The sequence below is a fragment of the Netta rufina genome, assembly GCF_964035555.1.
Source record: "Netta rufina genome assembly, chromosome: 8".
In the NCBI taxonomy this organism is placed as follows: domain Eukaryota; kingdom Metazoa; phylum Chordata; class Aves; order Anseriformes; family Anatidae; genus Netta; species Netta rufina.
The window spans coordinates 31,694,291-31,712,173 of record NC_140131.1 but is presented as its reverse complement, the minus strand read 5'-3'; the positions used below and the strand labels follow the sequence as shown (position 1 = coordinate 31,712,173).

Here is a 17,883-nt window from a genome sequence, read left to right as displayed (position 1 = left end):
CCCAAAGAGGACAGCTAATATTCCAAACCTTTTCTATGAACAAAACCATCACTCTGAACTAAAATATATTATTTGTCTATATTCATATATATACTTCATATTTCACAGCACTAAAATAAAGAGGAGGAATTATCTATCAAGCTAATTATTTGTCAAGTCATGCAGAAAGAACGTCATATATTTTACCCATATGATTGCTGGCTGTGTTTTTTTCCAGCTTCCTCTGCAACTCATTTTTTTTCAGTTCCCTCTGTAACTCCTCTGCTGCTGGAATTTCACCAATAACCGGAGCAGGTGCAATATACCACATGTTTGACTCTTCTTTTTCTAGATCTCTCTCTCTAATATAAAAATGCAAGGTACGATCATTCTTTAAGGCTCTCCACATCTAGCTTAAAATTACTAGTCATAAACAACCTACTGTTTCTCCTGCTTAAATAATAAAATAATAATAATAATTAAAAATAATAATAATAAAAAGAACAACAAAAAAGCTGGTTAATTAGTGTGATTTTTAATCTTTTAATCACAGTAAATTTAAGATGCAAAACTTCTGCTAATCCATATTTCTTATAGCCAGAAGATACACCTGCATTATTCAAACCTCAATATACTTAAAAATGTATATTTCAAAATATGGGTTGGGAACTAGGAAACTTCTAGCCCCAAATGTCTATTAAGAGATAGAAAAGGGAAAAGGAAACAACAACAAAAAAGTTGTAAAATGATTCACAGTCTGAAAGTACTTGGGAAACAATTATATATATTTAACAGTAAAGATTTACCTTTTTTTTGCATCTGGTCTTTCATAAAATAAATTATCCAATGAAAAGACCGTGTCAGAAGAGTTAAACATTTTTAAATCAAATATCAAGTCTTTTAGTCTGTAAAAGACAGCACAAAAACTGTGAAAATGAAATGCCTAGAATTGGACCTGTATAACGAACATAAAGCTCATCAGCGATACAAGTGCCAGTATTTCTTTTCCAGACTTATTCTTGCTTTTAGGGCTCTTGACTGTACCCTTAATGATGCTTCATAAAGCAAATCTCTCTCATGATAAAATACGGATCCTATTAACTATGACAAAAAAATCCTTCAGGACAGCACTGTAAAAAACCTATATATTACCATGATATGTCAGGAGGGAAAAAAATGTGTAATACTGAAGATTCAGATAGAGATGGTGTTAAATTACTTCATTTCTAAGAATAATGTTGAAATTTGTTTAAACATCTTCAGACTATATTTTCTTTTCTCAAATCGTTTCCATTTTGATGGAAAATATACCATTTGTATATCTGAATCTAATATTTTTATATCTTGGATCTAATTTGGATTAGATGCTGTCATTTTTACAAAATAAATAAATGGTTCTATTATCTAAAAAAAATAATAATAATTTGAATTTACAAGCAGATCAGACTGTTTTTTAATCATTTATGCAGATTGCTTACCTGGACAATTGGACTATGGGCCCAACTCCCTAATGTTAATGGAGGATTCTGAAACATCAGGACCAGAGATTACTGGTTTTAAACATACACATTAATAAAAGTATTATTAATTTAGCACCAACTCTAGGCATTAGGTGTGTTTGCTTTATGTGGTTGCATTGAGGAGTTCCATAGCTCTTAATTTTGCTTAAGGATGGATTCAAAAATCAAAATTCTTACTAAAAGAATGCCACAGAAAGGATCTTAGAGTCAAAATCTTAGGTTCAATGAAATAAATAGTAAAATACTAAATCAAGTTCAACATTTCAAAAATCCCAATAAATGAAAAATCCAGTGATAGATAAACCTACAGCAAACCCATATTCCTTACTTACAGAGATAAAGACAACACATTTTTTTTGCTCCAGCATTTCATCAATAACATGAAAAAAAAAATCTTTTAGAGTGCATTGCAAATAGAATTCAGGTTTGCTTAATTACTGTATACTGTCACTTGTGAATCAAAATTTAAAAAACATTTTTCTTCCACAGAGCTGTAAAACTTCAAAAATTCCATAGAAATGTTTCAAGTTTAAAACAGAAAACATTTCACAATATGAGCAGAATATAATGAACAGCATATAATCAGAACTGTGACTACAGCGAGGAAGATGGATTCTAGAATTTCAAACAAACAAAAAAAAGTCAATGCACCCTTTACAGCCCCTGTCAGAGCAAGTTTGTAACACTGCTGCAAATCTTTGCCATTCCCCAACACCAGACTTTGCCATTTTTCCCAACTCTACCAGCAAAGCTGACTCCAGCAGGACCAGCATTAGAAAAAACTCTAACAAAGCTGGTTAATTCCGCCACCATTCTATGGCACACTTTAAATGCCTGTAATCTAAAGCAGGAGTTGTCTGTTTGGGGTATCAGTAGTGGGAGCAGAAAGCATCCATCAGTCCCATCAAGTTGCAGCTACTCAGGCAGTAACCATCTGTGTAAAGGGCCACTGAAGAACTAACAACCGTTCCACCAGCTCTAAGGAACGGTAAACACTATACACCAGCATGAAATGGTTTTCATACCTCAAGTAGAGAATCTACAAACTATGGTTACACAACACCATTTACATATTTTGTCTTTATGCTTTCCACCCTCAAGCAGTCTTTGTTATTCATGATTATTTCAACTCACGGGCCCTGCAGGCCCCCACTCTGTACAATACTTTATTACTGTAGAATACTTTATTCTTTGACTGACTTCCTTAATTCCAATTGTTTTATGGCTTAAATGAAAATGATACAACATGCCATGGTCATCCCAAGAGACTGAAAAATTCTGGTTTAACACTCCTTTATGCAGTTTTGTATTTGTCTACAGGCTGTCAATTAGGACACTCCCCTCAGAATCCTGAACCAAGAAACTGTGAAAAGTCTCTGGCTTTTCTACCTTAAAATAAATAAATAATAATACAAGGTCTCCAAGAACATTTTTTTCATACAATTTTTTCTATACAGTTTGATAGCACAGGGAAAAATGCATATTCAAGACAGCATAATGAGATGTGTAGGTGTTTGCAGGAACAGCACCAAATATTAATTAATAAATAGATGTTTGTCAGCCCCTGTAAGGAAAGACCTCTTGTGCATCTCCTTTAAGAAACAGCTTACTATGGGCGCGTGGGGTTTCCTTATTTTAAGTTTCCCTCCTAAAACCCAGCCCTCTCCTCAGACCACTGCGTTCACCTCAGCCTACTCTCTAGGCGGCGCCAAGTGAAGGTCTCCACTTCCAGGGACACCGACCCAAACAAACTGAAACCGCTCTCTCCCAGCCATGGACCAGGCGCCCCGGAGGGGCAGAGGTCAACCCCCCCTCACAGCGCTCCCAAGCCCCCAGCCACGCTCCCTCTCCCCAGGAGCGAGAACCTGTCAGAGCGCAGCCCGCCACCCCACACAAAATGGCGGCAGCTGAGCGGCCGAAGTCTGGCCGCGGCGGGTGCTCGCTCCAGCTCGCGGAGTCATCGCCCCCCGTGTACCCCCCCGGGCCTCCAGCAAGGCGGGCAGCGGCAGTACCCGCCCGGCCGTGTCCCAGCACCGCCCCGGGGAAGTCTAGGTCCTGCTGCAGCCCCACACGGGCCGGCAGCGGACAGCTCCTCTCAGCCACGGCAGGGGCTGCGGTTTCCCGCTGGTACGATATGGCAGGCCCTGGGCCCGCTCAGCGAGGATTGGCCGCTTTCTGAGGTGCGGCCCGACCGGTACCTCATGCAGTACCCACGTGTAACCAATGGCACAGGATGAGGTTCATTCTCCTTAAAACGGCAAAAAAAAGGAATGTTGCACGCTGCTGGTGCCAGATTTATGTCTTGTCCAAAGACAGATTTATCTGGAATTATTCTCTCATCGAGAAGTCCTCACTCTTACCCTGGTATAAATTATAATAGGCGGCTGATTTCTGCACCATATGACTACATTATCAAAAGGATTCCTACAGGCTACAGAAATGAATAAATAAACCGAAAATATTGATCCTTGAAATATTTTCTAGTGGATTTCCAAAACCCATTCATATACATACTTGCTGCTGCACTAGAACAACAAAAGTACCTCAAACAACTTACATGAGTTGAAACAGTATCATGTAAAGTTTTAGAAAATGCAGAAGTAGGTTGCTATTATTTTTTCACAGAAATACTGCAACTTAAATTCTGGACTTGCCATTAGAACGTAGCTTTTGAACTAGTAAATTTAAAATAAATTGCAGAACTGTCTCAGAAAGACTAAATTTTAAGCTGGTTCAAAGCTTCATGACATTCAACAAATACTATAGAGGCAGCTACTGTAGATATGTATTTCCTCATACATAAATAGATGAAAAGGAGACATAAGATTTTCTCAAATATTGATTTTAACATAAATAATTTCTACTTAATCAACTTTTTTTCTTTTTTTTTCTTGAAAATATTAATTTTTAACTTGCCATTTCAAATTCTTAGACACTGTATGTTTACATAGCATAAGTATATTCTCTAATACTATGTAAGCCCAGGTGAACTAAATACGTGCAGGAAAGGTTATATTGCTTTTTATAATTCTATGTATATGAGTTTTTCCTTTATTATTAGTTATTACCTATTATTTGATTCATATCAAAACCGTGTCATATTACAATATGCCAAAATTTACACCACGTGTTTAGATGCTTTAATCCAACTCCCTATCTAATTACTGGGCAGAGAGCCAAGGGTAAGAAGCATTTCACTCCTACTTCCAACATGACAGGATCTTGGCCAGCACAGAATAATAATAATAATAATAATAACTTAAAAAAAAAGAAAAAAGAAAAAAGATTTTAAGATAAACAGCTTAGAATACAATCAGGATTGCTAATGAACCCACTGTCTGAGATTAAATTTTAAAGCCACTAATATTATTCACTAATTTAAATAAAAACAGAGAAAATTTTGAGGACAACTCATTTGATGCCTCTAAATTCTGAAACCAGAAAGCATTTTTACTTCTTACAATTAGAGAATGCCTTCTTCAATTCTGTCCTGAGGCAATTTTCCATCTTAGTTCACAACATCTGCTTTTAGCTGACCAGACTTTAAAGTTTAAAGTGATAAAATAAACAGTTCATTTTTTAAAGCTATTTTTTCTTCAGTTCCCTTCCCTAGGTGACATCTCCCTCAACACACACACACAAATCACATAAAATATATAGCAAAGCAGTCTCTCAACAGCTCTGAGACAATTTAATTTTTGATTTCCCCCAAGCCTAACATCTGATCTTCCATATGTTTTGAGTCTTTCCAGATCATAGAGATCACATACTAAGGCATAAAACTCTGTGTTCTGGAGCAACACAACTAGAAAATCAAGAACACCAGACACTGGTCAGTGATCCGTATGATAGCAGAATAATTTTCATACTTACTAGATACAAATCTGTTAGAAGCTTCAGTTTTCTCCAGAACTTACAAATTGAGCAAATCAGCTATGAACAAATTAAATGCAGAAAAGCGTCAAGATATAAGTAGGATGACAATTGTCATTGTCATCTCTTAGTTTCCTTTGTTCGGCTTTATACACAATTTCAGAGATGTCACAACAAAGCACTGGTCTCTAAAATATGCCCTACCCCATAACTGAAATCACTGTGAAGTATTAAACTGTATTATTTTTACTGTATGCTTGAGATTGTGACGATGATTCATTTATTAAAGAAAGTATTGTAAGATTCACAATTAAAAATATATATATATTTGCAGTTATAACCTTTTTTTTTAGTCACAGACAGGAAATAAAAAAGCACAAACTAGATTGCCTAGATGAGGAAAAAGCAGAGGTGAATTTCTTCCATTTTGTCTTGTTGAATTGCACTTACAGACTTGGCCCTGATGTTGCACCCTTGCAAAAACCTAAACATGAATAACTTAACTCATGGAAGCTGAAGTTACTCATGTGCATAAGTGTTTGCAAGACTGGGTCTTACGAGAGCTAAATGCAGCTTTCCCTGGAAGCTGGCAGTACTGGTCTGCATGTCAGCCAGAGGGTATCTCCCAGACTGATACAAGGTGCTGCTCCCCTGGGTCCCAGCAAGCAGGCTGCTGCTAGTGCTGTGCCCCTAACATATGCTTCCCCGGGAAGTGTAGTTCTTGAACTCTCATTTGTATGTGGCTAAATAAAATATATTTAACGTCCTGTTTTTCATGATGAAAATGTTCTTTTCTGTACTTCTTTACTTTTGTTTCCCTTTTTCAGTTTCTTATCCATACATTTTGTATTTTCACACATGAACTCCTCCTACTGAACATGTCAGACTAGCCACCAAGGACGAGTTCCATTATGTATAGTATTTGCATCTTACTTCAAATTAACAAAAGAAGCACATTCCACATTTACAGCTCCACCCTGAACAAATCTCATCATGTACAAACACGTTATTTTATGTCACTTAGTATTTAGAGAGATTAGCAATTTTGCACATAGACAGAAGAGATGATATCGAATATAGATTTTACAGTTCACATAGCTGATACTTTTTAATGTTTATACATTTAATTCATAGGCTCAGTTGATAAAATGCGTTTTACCCAGAGGAAATTAAATGATTAATGCTGGGGTGATATTTGTTCCTTCGTGGTATACTTGCTAGGAGGCAAGTCATTTCTGTTTCCCTTTAAAGTAAAACATACAGAATGTCCCACTGATACAGTGTAGGTGGAATCAGCTTTTGTATAAACGAAAAAATAAACCTGAAAATTGTATGTGCGACCCCTGTTTTGGAAAGTGACTACTATTTTCATCTTGTCAGTTCCAACGTGTTGTTTTTTTTTGTTTTAAAAGGTGGAAGAGAATTGTCATTTCTAAAACTAGATTGATTTTGTTGAAGTCAGATCTTAATAGAAGCAAAAGGTATAACAAAACTCTTAATTTATTAGCTTTTTGCTCTAAATTGTTATGGATCAACAAAATATACGATTATGTAATGGCTAACATCTGGATTCCAGGTTCTGTGACAGTTTGTTCACTTTGATAAGATTTCCTGCCAGTATCATTATTTGGTTTGGATTCAAAACTGCAATATTATCACTGAGAAAAAATTCCAATACTATCTAGCATTGAATGATTCAGAAGATCCTGAAAACTAATACATTTATAGAATTCTTCCTTACCTTAACTGTATTACAAAATCTACAGATTTTTCCTAGAACAATTTTCTCATTTGTAACAGAATATAAACAGTTGTAATAAAAAATAATATAATGAATACTCCCAGTTCTGCAGCAAGTTTTCTGCAGGAACAGAGAATTTAAATGATAATGTTTTCTTGTTGCAGTGTGAACCCTATTTATAATTTTATCAAGCTAGTTCCTTGGAGAAAATACAGTCTTTTTTGCCCATGTATTGAAGTAATAGGCACTGTTTATTAATTTTGTTTCATGTACAGTTTCAGTAATAATAATAATAAAAAAGGCCACATTCAGAGTAGTTTTCAAAGGTCACCCTGAATCACTGGATAAAGAGGAATTTTTCAAATTATGTCCAAAGTGCTTATCTTCCAAATCCTCATTTCTACAAATATTTCTTAATAATACTTACAGAACAGCAAATTCTGAGTTTGTATTGTAGCTGAAAGCCTGCTAACTTACTGCTGCTCATTAAACTGCTAAAAATATATGTACTATGGAAAGAAGAGGTCTGCAAAACTTAGCATCTATATGTCTGATTCTTCCTTATGAAAATTTATGTTCTTGATTCTGTGTCTATTTAATTTTCTTAGGAAAAAAAAAAAGACAAATAGCTACTGTCCTTTTGAGATGCTCATCCACACACCGTTGTTTTCAGAAAATAAACACCAACGCAAAGATTTCTAGAAAAGCTATTCCTATTCACTTTCTTACTTCCTTGATCCCATTCCATTACTAAGCTTATTTTGATTAATGTGGAATAAAGGTCCTGAAACACACAAAATATGTTTAAAGCAGCAGCTTGATCAATGTGTAAGAAGAATTGGGTCCAGTCAGTATGGTTAACAGCTTGATATAGTCAGGTCTAAGATGCACAGTATTCTAGAGATAATTCTGGTTGTTTTTAACCATTTTTCCTAAGATGACAGTCTGCTTACTCAGTTATTTCTAATAATCATCAGTACCGTAGCTATGCTGTGCATTTTATGTTAAACAACAACAATATCCCAATTAAATTTCTGCAGACTATGTCATCAGAACACGCTATAGATCCTTAGCTTTTTCAAAATAGGCCCGTGTATACAGATTTTGTTTGATCTCTGGTTCATGTCAGCCTGATTTTGAAACATACTGTACCTAGAAAGAAATTTCTTTATGATATGTTAGTCATCAAGAATGTAATCTGTACTGATATAGTGGAAAAGAGTTCATGCAGTGATCTTCCTTCAGAAATAAAGTTTACTCTTCTTGGACCATAGTGGAAAGCATGCATTTCTCAAAGTCTGCATTTTCTTCCACATTTATTAACTTTAATGAACATAAATAACATTGCCTTGAGCCTTATGACTCTAAATTTAATAACTGGACGCTTCCTAATGTAATAGTATTTGCCAATAACATCATTAAAAGGTTGAATGCAAAACGGTACAGTATACAGCTACCAATCTGTAGTCTACTCCTGAGCAGAGCTCCAGGACATTATTCTAATGCAAGTAATAAACAATAGGAAGTGCAAGAGAACTATTATGTATCCTTGCAGATAAGGGAAGCAACATCAACCCAACCCTCCTGACTCAGCACCAGATACCAGAAAAACATGTGAGTTTTACAGCAATTGGACCATATTTGATTTAGGAACTGTCATGACATGGGCCTTTGAGAGGTGTGAGGAAACTGTACTGTTGTAAATGCAGTAAGATGTCGATATTATAGTGCACAAAAGAATGGTGTAAGTATGTAATATTAAACTATTTACTACTTTGAATATTTCATCATAGTTATTGGGTTCACTGGCATACTACAGATCTATGCAATTCTATTGCACAAATCTTGAAAGAATTTGAACAGAACATTTTTTTCCAATTTAACCAAACTTATACCTATGTAAATTTCATCAGGGTTATATTTTTAGACTGAAAATCCTTGTGAAGGAAGTGTAATTCACAACTTGATAACAGCGAGTGTCTTAAATTCTGCAGTGCAGTAACCTGTACAGTTCATCATTCAATTGAGGCACTTGGGACCATTGTACCAGTTCTGACATGTTATGTTCTCAAAAAAAGAAAAAGGAAATTATAAGAAAAGCAGCAGAATTAAAAGGTGGAGTACACTTACATTTAAGAAATTGTCCATCATCAGATGCGTTTGTTCCAAGCAAACCATGAACTGTGTAGTGCAGAGCATGTCAGGAGTAGGCATTGTATCAGATTGAACATGTTCTGGGAAAGTTCCAACTAAAAAGTAAAGGCAAGGACTAAAGCTTAGGGACTTCTCACCATCTCAGAAAACTTTGAGTTCAAATTGCTACTGCGCTTTGACACAAAATGCTGAAGATGGTTTACACACACTCAACTTATCCTCAAAGTAGCACAACAGTTTTGGTGACAGTGGAGAGCCTGAGATACCACCATGTTGCAAAGAAAGAGAACTTCTGTCTCTCTACATTTTTGATAAAAACGGAAGAGGCAGCAAAGAACACAGTTGAAAAATGCGGTATGTCAACACACAACCAAAAGAAAGAGTTAGAAATGAAACACTTTTATAACAAGTGACAATGATACAGAAAGTGGGTGACAGCATTTCAAAGTCAAGACATTCTACATACTTGTTGATGTGTTTACAACATAGATGAAAGAGCACTTTCAAGATTTCACAGAGAAACACAGGCTGACACATTGATGTTGATTAAGTTTTTAAAACATCTTGTATAAAGCTATGAAGAAAACTGCAATTTACATATCTAGTCCAGCTATTCACTAATCAGCCCCATCACTTCCTAATTTAGATCATATAGATTTACCATTTAATTTTTGCAAGATATTCAGAAGAGGGCATGTATTTAAGTAAAGATGAATTGGTCAGTGGATTGAAGGCTGTAACTACAGAAGAACTGAGGATGTCATAATGCTGTATGCTGACAGCTTCATGTCTTTTCTGCTGTAATGTATTTTATGTGCTTTCTACTGGAATGCCCTGTTGAAAGTTGAAAGCCTTAGTTTTCAGTTCTGGAGAAGTCTTGGAAACTTAAAGAATCTAGCAAGTTGCTACAAAGCACAGTAGTGTTCTCAATTCCATTTTTCCAAACAGCATTGTTATTACAGCATTCGTCCAGAACCCTTCCTTTTGTATGAAGCAATTTAAATCCACATCTCCCACTTTGATTGAAAACTCCAAGTACTCAGTTATTGGGTTTTGTGGTCCAGGCCTATCTTACCTCTTTCATGGTAAAACCATTTGAAATGGTACAGGATAATTAAACCATGAGAGAGTGCATATATGGAAACATGACTGTACAGCTCAGGAAAATCACCTGAGAGTTTGGAGACTCCTCCAACCAAGCCACTGCATTCCCCTAGGCTACAAGCAAATACAATCTTGAGCTCTCTTGTCCAAATGTTTAATTAATGCAAAGGAGCTCAACCAGATACCCACTGTAAGTATGCAAAGTATGCCTAGTGATATTAGTGACATTTGGATCACATTTGCAAGGAGAACCAAAGGGTCAAATCAATATTTAAAAGTCAAAAATGCTATCACATTCTAATAACTCCAAATTGCAGGAGTGGATTTTGTGTAACTTTAAAAAGCATTTATTATGAAAGAAACAGAAGATTAAAAACTTCTACCTCAACAAAATGCTTTTGCAAATCATACTAACTTATAAAAATTAGTAAGATCAGGTCAACCTAAACTGTTATTGCAACATGGCAAACTTATATACAAAAAGAAATCTATCTCCGGTCACCTTATTTTTGCTCGTTTATTCTCTTGGCTTTTGCCTCTGCAGAACCACAGCTGTAAGACCAAGGAGGCCACATGAAATCTCCAACACAAACTCCTGCATGTAAAAACACATTGAATTTCACCATCACCACCTTTTTAAAAACTTTTCCTTTTCCCTCTGCCTTTTTTGTTGGTGTTGTTTTCTCCAAACTGTGACCTTTGGACTGTATTCACGGTCTGTGCATAGACTTTGGAAGTGGAGGGATTTGAGACAGAAATATTTCCTTGGGCAATAGAAGTGGCAACAGCAGGAGTGCCAGGGAGAACAAAGTGTTAGGATAAATCTCCTAAAAAAAAATCACAATGCCAAGCTATTCCTCCCAGCTACTGCATGCATATGGGGAAGAATCTTAATCACCAGTGCATAAGGAATAGAATATAGATCTTCAGAACTTAGAGTTAACTTAGGTAAACTTACGGTATTCGTTAAAAATAACAGTAATTTTGAAAAATGAAGTGCAAGCAAAAGAAATGCACTAAGGTGTTAAGACACAATCCCAGTGTTGATACGATTTTAAAGCACTTATTTATGGTGCTGCCTATCAGCAAACTGCATCTGACAGCTCTACTGCTCGTGTCTAGCTATTTTTTTCGGGGATGCCATAGGAGAGCAGAGACACAAGGCAATTATTGTGATGAAGATGAGATCTAATAACACAATAACAGCTGCTATAAAACAGTGGACATTGGATCAGTAGAGGAGGTTTACACAACAAAAGAAAGAGGTAACAGGAGACCAATGGCAGTTTGCAATGGTCTTCCACAGAGCCTTGCTACTTTGTTATCAGTTCAGTGTGTGTGTGTGCTATGTGTATTTCAAGGTTTGAAAGGTGTGTCACCTGATCCTTCCTATCTGACACAGAGTATAAAACAAGCATCCAGCGTGAAATACAGACCAAAATTAATTGGAAACCTACAAATGCACACATGTATTACTATTTACAGTTCTAAGAGCAAAAACAATTTTTGTCATTAAACTGCTGAGTAGGTCTCACTACTTATCAAATTTCTATTAGGTATTTTTTTTTATTGCTTTTTTTTTTCTTCTTTTCTTTCTAAAAGCTCCATCTCAGGGAACAAGAAAGCAGCAAAACTCCTTAGAGACCACCACTGCTGCATGTCCAGCTTGAAATAAGTATTTTAAGCTTTACCCCTTTTCCAGATGTACAATGTATTCCTGAAATACAAAGACATTCAAGAGCTCCAATTAATTTCCTCGTAACTGTGATCTCACTACTCTAGTAGTGCAGCATACCCTTTTTTTTTCATCATTGTAACTACTGATTCCATTCTTGACTTTTGTGAAGTCCACAGGCATTATACATCTATAATAAAATAAGTATATGATTTTAAGACACATGATAAAAATGTTAAGCTGTTCCTTGGTTTTGTCATTATATTTGGAAAATTTGGTACAGAAAACAAGATGCTTGAAAATTTTATCCTTAATAACATTTTGCTTTACTTTTCAAAACTGACATCTTTCTGTTGAAACCGTTTCAGAGGATGTGGCCCAGTAGGGGGACATCATGTCAACTCTCCAGACCAAAAGGGCAGCTTTCACTGCTGACAGAGGACTGGTAAGTAAAAGCTACTGAAATACCAGGATCATCACCAACGTGACTCTGACTCAGAAATTAAAACAGTGGCAAGGAGAAATAAGATGTGTATTTCCACCTGGAGCTGGTCAAAAAATTGAGTTTTCATCCTGGTAAAATCCAGATACCTCACACTGATTCCCTTTTAATATATTTCAGTTGTTTCAAGACTTTTCATAAAAATCTTGGGCAAAGGTGGTATCTCCAAGTGGGATATTCTGATTTTGGTGAAATTTCAGCAGAATATGGCTTTGCTTTAATAATATTTCAACAATTTCTAATTCATTCAGAACAGCCTTGTGGAAAAAAAAAAAAAAAAAAAAAAAAAAGGCATTCAAATGACATTCATTTTGAAGGTTGAGAATTCCTTTTTTGATTTCAATTATATTTTTGTACATTTTTCCTAGTTTTATGTTTATTGTGGAAATCCTGGCAACGTTATTTCCTGACATCATAAAAACAGGCCATCCTCACCATGATGAATTATTATAGCTATAGAGCACCCAGCATGTATCTGAAGTCATAGACAGTTGAGATTTGCAAGAAATGGTATTTTTATGTCACATTTTGACATTATAGCAAGAACTGGGGAGTAGGGCTTGCTACTTACCAAATTTCTATTGGGTATTCATGACATTTCAAATAACCACAATTCTAAACATCAAAACCCACATGAAATGTCTACAGAAATACTGGAAAAGAGAGGAAAAAACTGATACTAAACACAGAAGGAGATACTGCATTTGATTACTACAATTGTTGCATTAAAGTAAGCTTTCAGGTTAGTAAGCTACCAGTTCTTAGGAAAAAGACAAAATATTTTAGTCATATACATCAAATTTCTCTGGTTTAAATAGAATTCCTTTCAAAGAAAGTTGCCGAGGGATTTTACCCTGTTGCAATGCTCTATAGTTCTAAAACACTGGATGGAAATAGGACTTCAAGGCAGCAGAGGGGAGCATAAGCTGAGTTCAGGAGCTTTCTGTGATTCTGCATCCATTGAATCATTAGTACTTCTGAAACTCAAGAAAACTGGGTATTGTATAAAATAGCTTGAGGGAGCAGCTTCAGAACATTAAAACACAGTCCAGAGGCAGTTTTCTAAAAGAACCCCCCTTTCCACAGTTCTGTCCTCCTTTTTAATATTTTAAGCTGGATGCCTTAAGTGATATATGTATTACTTTCCTTTCGGTATAAAATTTCTATCTTTGATGGACTTCTTTGGTCTCAGGGCCCCAGTGCTGTTGTCTGCTGGGAGCTCTATAACCACTTCTCTCAGCCTGCTGGGACTTTGGCACACCTCAGTCAGGCCCGCTGGAGTCAAGGGTATGACACAGTTTTCTTTGTATGTATTTCTTTGTTCTTCTGTATAGGGGTATGAAAGAATTTTCTTATGAGCTGCAATTCTTTGTGATTGCATGGGTAGCTCTTCAGAACTGGAAGTATGGTAGACAAATGGAAAACAATAGACTACATCAGCATGTGTTAGCTGTGGTGAATCACATGCTGATGTTCTTCACTCAGCTCCAAAGTTTTTATTCAGATAATAAGTTATTTCTTTAGCTTTTTATTCTTGAAAAGAGCCTGACAACAGATATTTCCATGAGGGAATGGCCTCAAGTTGTGCCAGGGGAGGTTCAGGTTGGAAATGAGGAGACATTTCTTTCTCAGAAAGAGCAGTCAGGCATTGGGATGGGTTGCCCAGGGAAGTGGTGGAGTCACCATCTCTGGGGGTGTTCAAGGAAAGGTTGGACGTGGTGCCTGGGGACATGGTTTAGTGGGTTGACATTGGTGGTAGGGGGACAGCTGGACCAGATGATCTCAAAGGTCTTTTCCAACCTTATTGATTCTATGATTTCTATGATACTGTCTTTACTCTTCATTAATTGATGAACCAAGGGTTTAATTTTATTTCTGTTATGGTGATATAAGCAAGGAGTAAATACAGAGTTGTCCACAATGCAAAATTAGCATAAGATGTATGTATAATAAGAGTAGCAGAAGCCTGAAGTTTTGTGAAGGGAACAGGAGTTGGCAGGTTTTAAGTTTTTTGTTTGTTTGTTTGTTTTTGTTTTAATTCTACAGGTTAGAGGCAAAGCTTCCTGTGGTTTACAGCTTTAAAAATAATATATGTGATCGAAGTATAGAAGGAAAAATGTTTCAAGCCAAGATGTCTTCCTGCTTTCTGATTCTGGGACCTGATTCTTCTCTTCATTCTTTTTTACACCACTGATGCAAAAATATAGAAAATGTGAATACTAACATTGTAACAAGAAAAACAAACAAACAACCACAATGCTAAATATTTTTAAATGAGCATTGATGGATGGAATGTACCAGAATTCATAGATTTTAAAAATGCATATAATAACACACTATTCAAGCAATAGTGTGCATATCATGCTTCCACCAAAATGATCTTTAAAGAACTTAATTTTGCTAAAGCAGAATGCAAATATGACAGTCTACTCATAAAAGATACACAGAAGAAATCTACAGTAACTAAAGGACCATAACAGTAACAACAGTGGAATGGTGAAATTTCAGTTGCCTAGAAATTGTATAAGACAATGAAATTTTAGCTCTGATTTAAACAAAACAAAGCTAAACAAAAAAAGGCAAGCTTGCATGTTGTTAGATCATACTGAAAGTGACATTGTGCAACGAGGATTCAGCCAGTGAAGTTACACTGGTGTATGCCAAGGCAAAATTAAGCCCCGCCTATCACGTTATATATGTGCTGCTGCTTTGCCTATCACATGTTATACATGTGCTGCTTGTTCTCTTTTTTTGTTCTCTACTCTAACCTAATGGTTGCTTCCCTTGTCTGTGACGCTGACTTGATGCTTGGCCTTGTCTTTCCTCCTCTTCCTCTACTTCCTGTGGCTGCATATTACTACTTTCATTGCTTTCTCCATCTGTTTTTCTACCAGCTCCATCCTGAAATCTCCCGTTAAGAAATCTATTAAAACTATCATTGGAGCCATTTGCTTTCCTAATTTGAAATGCTTGTATTTTGACCTGTGGTGGTTTTACTCAGGTGGGCAGCCGAGCTCCACCACAACCGCTCTCTCACTCCCCCTCTCCTCAAAGAGGAAGGGGAAGAAAATACAACACAGAGAACTCGAGGTTTGAGATAAGAAAGGTTTAATTAAAGGGAAAGGGAATGGGAGGAAAAAACAGAGACAAAAGAAGCAATCAGTCCACGTGGAAGCACAGAGAGAGAAAAAATTATTCTCTACTTCCCATCAGCGAGCGGTGTTCGGCCACATCCTGGGAAGCAGGGCCTCAAATGCGTAGTGGTTGTTCAGGAGGAACAGCCCCCTCCCCCACGAGAGCCCCCCCTTTTATTGCTGAGTGTGACATCAGGTGTTATGGAATATCCCTTTGGTTGGTTTAGGTCAGCTGCCCCAGCGATGTCCCCTCCCCATCACTTGCCCACCCCCAGCCTGCTGGCTCTTGGGGGCTTGGAAGGAGTCCTGATGCTGTGCCAGCACTATGCAGCAATAGACACAACACTGGAGTGATATCAGTGCTGTTCCAGCTACGAGTGCAGAGTACAGCACTGTGCGGGCTGCTGCAGGGAAAAGGTGACTCCAGCTCAGACAGACCCAACACATGACCTTAATGTTTCCTCAATATAAACACACAGCAGAAACCTTAAAATTAATCAACTAAAGACAAATTTTAATGTAAAAATATGATAACTTTCATCCTCAGCTATCCCCACCAGCTCTTCGTTGATTTCAGGATCTGTTCAAAGTGTCCCTCCTTGTTGTCCTCCATGGATTTTCTTCAGACTTCCTTTTTATCTAAAGCTTGACATTCCATTCCACCTCTCCTTAGGAACTGATTTTTATCAGAGCTACGCAGGTAACAAATGCTACCAAGTAAGACTGCATTCAAGTAATGCTATCAAGTAAGACATGCACCATATGTATTGCCTTGCACTGCATATATACAAATGCTGATGAAGTCAATGGAGAATAAGGTCCCACTGGCCAGTGCCATGCAAAAGTGTCCTGGGATAAACAGCCTGCTCACAACACAAAGTATCTGTAACTGTGACTGGAGTGTATATTTTGGAGAAAAACAAGGTTGTTTTTTTTTTTTTTTTTTTTTTTTTTTTAAGTTGAGAGGGATTGTTTAGGACACTAAGCCTGTAACTAGAAGAAGACTGAGTGTAATAAGAATACTGATGAAATAACCTCTCTTTTGGCATGAAAGACAGTGTTGATAGGGAAACAGAGTATTACAGTTGTCTTATTTCTTTCCCTTACCCATAAACCTCTGAAGAAAGACAGCCTAAACTGTACGCTTCCACAATAAGATAATGATTCTTTTAGCTAGGACAAACACAGACTTCTCAGCTTTCCCCAGCAACTTCTAAATTAAAGCTGTGATGTTCTTGTGATTTTTCCCTGATTAGCACTATTCATCATTCTGTCCTTTATTAGCTTTACCAGCATTGTTTAAGAAATTAAGAATCCTAGACTGGTTTTGCCATCCAAAAAAAGCTTTTTTTTTTTTTTTAAAAAAAAAAAAAAAATCCTTCCATCCAATCATACTGGTTTCCTATTTCTTATCAAACCTTGTAAGATAATCCCTGTTTCTGACTGACCCTTTTTGTTTTGCTACTAATTCCAGTTAGCACAGGGACAAAAGAGAAAATAAAAAGAGAGATGATTGTTATGACAGCAAGCAACATTTGAAGAGTACCGTGGACTCACACAAGTGTCAATTTATTACCACATTCGTGCCAAAACTGGTAACATCTCAATGCCTCACTTGTGTGGAGTACACATGCTAGCCACTAGGTAGCTGACAACTGTCATGGACAAAGTATGATCTGTCCCCATTGCCTCTGTCATTCTCCTTTCAGGGATGCTAGTAGAAAGTTGGTTTCCAGGTAGACAAAAGAATTAAAATACCTCTCAATCTTTGCTGTTGTTTAAGCTGGTAAGCAGCTATGCACCACACAGCTATGGGATAGGGGAAAGAATCAAAAAAGGTAAAAGGCCAAGAACTTGTTGGCTGAGATAGGGACAGTTTAATAATGAAGAAAGAGAAGGAAGGGAGGGAGGAAGGGAGGGAGGAAGGGAGAGAGGAGAATCAACAAAAACCCAAACACCACCATAAAGCCCAACCAACCAACCAGCACCACCACAAAACAAACAAAAACACCAATGAAGTAGGAAAACAAAACAGGAAAAAAACAAACAAGCATTGAACAACATAATTCCTTTCCACCAGCCAAACGATGCCCAGCCAGTCCCTGAGCAATGACAGCCGCCCTGGCCAACTCTCTCCAGTTTTATTGCTGAGCACGACGCCATAGGGTACGGAACATGCCTCCAGTCAGCTGGGGTCAGCT

At 36.9% G+C, this 17,883-nt stretch overlaps 1 protein-coding gene across 1 annotated transcript in view; it reads right to left on the bottom strand.

The window, feature by feature from the left end:
• HFM1 (helicase for meiosis 1) overlaps positions 1–856 on the bottom strand; it is a gene marked incomplete at its 5' end in the record, with an annotated part of 36,544 nt that extends 35,688 nt beyond the window's left edge. The window contains 2 exon segments of the mRNA XM_084291519.1: positions 187–335; positions 786–856. Coding sequence (XP_084147645.1) covers positions 187–335; positions 786–856 — 220 coding nt within the window.
• Between the last annotated feature and the right edge of the window lie 17,027 nt (positions 857–17,883).